The sequence below is a fragment of the Moschus berezovskii genome, chromosome 21 (assembly GCF_049115385.1).
Source record: "Moschus berezovskii isolate FMDL1 chromosome 21, NW_MosBer_1.0, whole genome shotgun sequence".
NCBI lineage: Eukaryota > Metazoa > Chordata > Mammalia > Artiodactyla > Moschidae > Moschus > Moschus berezovskii.
Genome location: NC_142480.1, coordinates 24,032,430 through 24,038,429, shown reverse-complemented (window position 1 = coordinate 24,038,429; position 6,000 = coordinate 24,032,430). Strand labels below are relative to the sequence as shown.

Sequence of the window (6,000 nt, the reverse complement as noted above, 5' to 3'; positions counted from 1 at the left end):
ATGACTGAGCGACTTTCACAAGCCAGAGCAAACCCAGTAGGAAATGGAGTGATATAGGCCTATTTACTGAATACTAAAATGACTAAGGATTATGGTGGGCATACCATGGAAGAGAATGAGCCAAGAGCTAAAATCTCCAAAAAATGAGGCAGGGTGAGCCTGGGAGGTATGTATAGAACAGCCACAAGTAAAGAGACTGTGTGGTATATCTTGATGACAAGCTGAGGGCTTTTAGGGAGGGGAGGTGGAAATGATCATCTAGAAGGAACAAGGACACCAATCATACCTACTCCATGACAATGCTCCTAGGGGAGCACCATGTTCCTTTTAGAACAGGAACATTAAGGGACCTTTCCAGAGAAGAGGGTAATGATATAGCAGATTTTGCTGATGACCGACCATGAGTTTTAGAAGGCTCTAAACAAATGAGTGCTTATTAAGGAATAATGAAAAATGAGCCGTAGAATGTATCTAATGATTGTATAAACTCTATGTGGAATGTAAAGTGCTACATAAATGGAAGGCATCATTCCTACCTTTTAAAATGCCTCAACTGAGAAAACTTCATTCTGCTTTCATGGTATTTTTTTTTTTAACGTTAATTTGTATTTTCTAAAAGTGACAATATTCTTTTCCAGTCTTATTCATTTTTCCCCTTATGGTTCCTCTTACATTTCCTATGTATCTTTTCTAAAATCTGTTTGGGGAGAGGAGAAAGAAACTCCTTTTAAGCAATACATCTTCGTGCTACTCTAATTGCTTAATCTCCCATTATTTTGTCTGCCTTAAACATAAATACATCGATGACAGGAATTTTAGAGCTTGAAGAGAATTTAAAGATAACATTGCAAGCTTCTCATTTTACAACTGACCAGAGAGTATCAGTTCAGTTCAGTTATGTCCGACTCTTTGCGACCCCATGAACCACAGCATGCCAGGCCTCCCTGTCCATCACCAACTCTCAGAGTCCACCCAAACCCATGTCCATCGAGTCGGTGATGCCATCCAACCGTCTTATCCTCTGTCGTTCCCTTTTCCTCCTGCCCTCAATCTTTCCCAGCATCAGGGTCTTTTCAAATGAGTCAGCTCTTCGCATCAGGTGGCCAAAGGACTGGAGTTTCAGCTTCAGCATCAGTCCTTCCAATGAACACCCAGGACTGATCTCCTTTAGGATGGACTGGTGGGATCTCCTTGCAGTCCAAGGGACTCTCAAGAGTCTTCTCCAACACTACAGTTCAAAAGCATCAATTCTTCGGCGCTCAGCTTTCTTTATAGTCCAACTCTCATATCCAAATGTGACCACTGGAAAAACCATAGCCTTGACTAGATGGACCTTTGTTGGCAAAGTAATGTCTCTGCTTTTTAATATGCTATCTAGGTTGGTCATAACTTTCCTTCTAAGGAGTAAGCATCTTTTAATTTCATGGCTGCAATCACCATCTGCAGTGATTTTGGAGCCCAGAAAAATAGTCAGCCACTGTTTCCACTGTTTCCCCATCTATTTGCCATGAAGTGATGGGACCAGATGGCATGATCTTAGTTTTCTGAATGTTGAGCTTGAAGCTAACTTTTTCACTCTCCTCTTTCACTTTCATCAAGAGGTTCTTTAGTTCTTCTTCACTTTCTGCCATAGGGTGGTGTCATCTGACCACAGAGTATATGATTTGCCAAACTGACTTGCCTGGGTACTAGCAGAACCAGGGCTAGAATCCACGCCTCCTCTCCAACTTCCTTCTGTTTTTCTCTAAACAGCAGAAACACAGAAATCATCTGCTCGAGGGACACTGTGTACTGATAGTTGACTGCAGGCTCTGAGGTCAGACTACTGAAGTTCAGATCTTAAATCTGCTACTTATTAGCTGTGTGACCTTGGTCAAGCAACCTAACTGCTTTGTGCTTCAGTTTCTCCATCTACAAAATGGAAGGCATAATTATATCTACTTCATAGAGTTGTTATAATGATTAAATGAATTAATGTCCTTAAAGCACATACAGTGCTTGGAAGATGAAGAGTGACCAGAAATCCAAGCTAGTGTTACTGTTTAACACATATTCTGCTAGCTGCTGATATAACAGAGATTAACAGAGGCCAGGGATATTACTCACAGCTGCTTTTGTTTGGTCTGGAGTTTAATAAACCAAGCCAAAGTAACAGCAAAAAATGCACTTGAAATAATGTTTACAAATCTGGTTATTTCACGTAAAGTTCTCAATTTCCAGTTTCTCCTGAAAATCAGAAGTTCTGATATCTAGTCCCAAATTCAGATGTAGCAACAACTGGCTGGAGCTAAAAGCAGCTACGCAGCTTTAGTCCACACCACTCACACAATGTATTTACATGCTTGCCTCTGAAACTGCATCCCAGGCTAAGGCAATCCCTGTTCTCAAGGAATTCACAATCGAATAGGGGAGATGCACCGGCTAAACAACCCACAATACAGTGTGACCGAAACAAGTACAACGTTGCCAAGCAGTAATCTGAAGGAACAGGGGCATGCACTGAATGGTGGAGGGGTTGCTGGTGATGAATGTTGTCAAGAAAGTGGCTTTGAAAAAAAGGAGTGCAAGAGGGCTGCAGAGAAATAGGATACACAAAGAACACTGAAATGGCCAACAGCTCGTCTGTTTCTCAACTGATGAGTTCAGTTTTGGAGTCTACAGTAAGAAAAGGACAAGTAGGCTGACACTAGGTAATAAAAGCCCCTTAATTTGGATTTAAGCCAAGAAATGGATAGCCGTTGAGATGTTTTCTGTCATTAAATTCTAGCTCTAACTTTCATGCATTTATGCTTGGATACTCTTAACATTCTCTGTCAAATGTCTTTGGACAGTGTGTGTGAGAAAGAAAGAATTTACAACCCACAATATTCTATGAAATCTCTTTCAATAGCAAATTGCCACTTCAGGAAGAAACCTTGTCTTTATAATTTATAAAATACAGTTTTTAGGTTTGTCTGCAAGTACTCTTGCCTAGAAAATCCCATGGACTGAGGAGTCTGGTAGGCTGCAGTCCATGGGGTCGCTACGAGTCGGACATGACTGAGCGACTTCACTTTCACTTTTCACTTTCACACACTGGAGAAGGAAATGGCAACCCACTCCACTGTTCTTGCCTGGAGAATCCCAGGGACGGGGGAGCCTGGTGGGCTGCCGTCTATGGGGTCACACAGAGTCAGACACGACTGAAGTGACTTAGCAGCAGAAGCAAGTAGTTTCCTTATCTGTAAAATGGGTATAATAGCACCTAAGTTGGGGCTTCCCTGGTGGCTCAGAGGTTAAAGCGTCTGCCTCCAATGCGGGAGACCCGGGTTCGATCCCTGGGTCGGGAAGATCCCCTGGAGAAGGAAATGGTAACCCACTCCAGTATTCTTGCCTGGAGAATCCCATGGACGGAGAAGCCTCGTAGGCTACAGTCCATGGGGTCGCAAAGAGTCGGACACGACTGAGCGACTGAACTGAACTGAGCACCTAAGTCAGGGTTAATAAATTGGGAATTCAACTCAATGTAAGTGATATAAAGAACTTACCAGGGTATTTGATACAGAGTAAAAGTGGTCAATTAGTATGTTACGTTATTATGATTAGGATATATAATGAGTTTTCCTTGTCTGTCATTCCTACCATTGAAAAAAATAAAAATTTCATAAGTCAAATATGTATTTTTCATTGAAAACTTAAGACTGGAGGCATATTCAGGCTGCATATGGTAAACTGGAACTGTGTTAGTCGCTCAGCTGTGTTCGACTCTTTTTCACTCCATGGACTGTAGCTCACCAGGCTGCCCTGTCCATGGAATGCTCCAGGCAAGAATATTGGAATTGATAGCCATTCCCTTCTCCAGGGGATCTTCCCGACCCAGGAATCGAACCTGCTTCTCCTGCATTGCAGGCAGATTCGTTACCATCTGAGCCACCAGGGAAACCCGCGTATGGTAAAAAAACAAATGTAAAACATACTAGAGAAAAGTGCCAAGATAAAGCGTCCTTTCCTTTCATAATGCAAACGTTTCAAGAATAATTTAAAGATTTTTGTGCAACATACAAAGTACAAGTTGTCTGCAGAAACTAATTCAACAATAGTTTAATAGTGGTAATAAAAGTGCTTAGGTAAAGAGACATTTCTCCAGTTCATGTAGCCTTAAAGAGGAGGAAAAACCCTCAGGCAAAAGACCTTCTCACATCTGACAGTAACATCCTGGATGGCCTGGAAGCTCAGCAAGCACTTGGCGGGAAAAGAATAAATACAGACCAAAATCTCACAATCTGTTTCTGTTTAGTTTATAAACTGCGACCAAGTCTGGCAGCTTTCGTGCCTTGTGGGACTTGAAGTCCAGGGTACTTGGAGCTATCAGGGTAGTTAAAGCTTCGAAGCCGGCGGCCCCCGCAGGTCTGAACAGTAGGGACTACAATTCCCGATACACACCGCGAGGCCGCGCCGTAATTACCGGCAACCAACCGGACCGGAGCAGGATTAGCTCCATCCCCCGGCTCGGGAGGACTGCCTCCACCAATGGCAGGGCTCTCAGTGCCGAGCCTGCGGGTTAGGTTGTGAGGCTCCGGCGGGGGCGGGGAGGAGCCGAGGGGGTTCTGAACGAGCTCGGCGGCTGGGTGGGTCGGGGCGTTCGGCGCGCCCTTCATTGAAGCGGCGGTGGCCGGGCTGGGCGCCGGGAGTGGGAAGCGACGGCGCGGCTGGAAAATGCCAGTCCATTCCCGAGGGGATAAGAAGGAGACGAACCATCACGATGAGATGGAGGTGGACTACGCCGAAAACGAGGGGAGCAGCTCCGAGGACGAGGACACCGAGAGCTCGTCTGTCTCCGAGGATGGAGACAGCTCAGGTAGGCGACCCGGCGGGCTGGGACCCCGAGTCCTCGCGCCAGGCTAGCGCCAGGCCGCTCTCCGCACGCCGGCAGCTGCGTCCTGCTGGGAGAGCGGGGCGGGGAGAGAGGGAAGGGGCGGAGACTGGCTCCCGGCCCTCCGTGGCACCCAAACTGTTCGCGGGGCGCTGCCCGGCTCCTGGCCGGTCCCGCTGGGCGGGGCGGAGCGGGGCAGGGCGCGGGCCTGGACTCGTCCCGCTCGCGGACGCTGCTCGGTTCTGTTCTCGACCCGCCCCGCCCTTGGGACCTCTGGCTAGTGCCTCGGGCTGTCCGGAGCGGAAAATGTCCCGCATCTTGTCTGCGAGACGCTGGAAATGCCTCCTCTCCCCACCCCGCCGACTTCTTGTTTTGTACCTTTGCAGCCCTTCTCAGCGCGTGTGGGTTGTCAGGAGCCGAGGGTACTCGCTCTTGGCTGCTTTAGAATTTTCATGTCAGCTTCCAAGTCAGCGTGTCAGTCAGTAGTTGACATTCGTCCTCTTTCGGGGGGCTGAGGTGGGAGCTGGGGCATCTGCATCATTTCTGTGAACTTTTCAAGACTGAGAAGAAGAGCCCAACATCAGGACTGGTTGGAGATCTTCAAATTTTTTTAAATAACTGGCTGATTTTTGGCAGCTTTGAAGTTCTCCAAATCTTTTCTTCCCTGCAGTCTTCTCTAACTTTGTGCTGTTTCAGATTTTGTTTATTTGTTTTTGTTTTCTGTTTTGAAGGGAGTGGGATGGGGTAGAGTGGAGGGGGGCGCAGGTTAACACCATAAATCAATTTTTGCAATCTTTTAAGAATGGTTATTTTAAAAAGAAATGAAATGTATGATTACGTAGGTTCCTTTCCTTCTATCCATACGATGAAAATGAAACTTATTTCTTTGTTTTGGCCTGATTTTGGCCATGTGAAGCAAGGTTTGATGACAGGTTAACGACAGCCTATCATCACCGTGACACCCTCTTTCTTTAGGCTTCCCTTTCAAAGAAAACTTCCATGGAAGTATGTAATTTCAGTCAGTAAATCAGCCACCCCCGAATACGTGTTTCTGAGTGACTTCCTTTTGCAGTATTGGGTTCTACTCAGTGGAAGGTATAAATAGTTATGATCTGACCACAATTAAAGAGCTGTCATAGGTCACCACT

General features: G+C 45.9%; 1 protein-coding gene across 2 annotated transcripts in view; it reads left to right on the top strand.

Annotated features, from left to right (window-relative positions):
- Positions 1-4,695: 4,695 nt before the first annotated feature.
- Positions 4,696-6,000, top strand: part of BRMS1L (BRMS1 like transcriptional repressor) — a 39,993-nt gene continuing 38,688 nt past the window's right edge. For both annotated transcript variants that reach the window (XM_055418255.2, XM_055418256.2), the window contains exon 1: positions 4,696-4,837. In XM_055418255.2, the coding sequence (XP_055274230.1) occupies positions 4,696-4,837 (142 nt within the window). The remainder of the gene's footprint in view (positions 4,838-6,000) is intronic.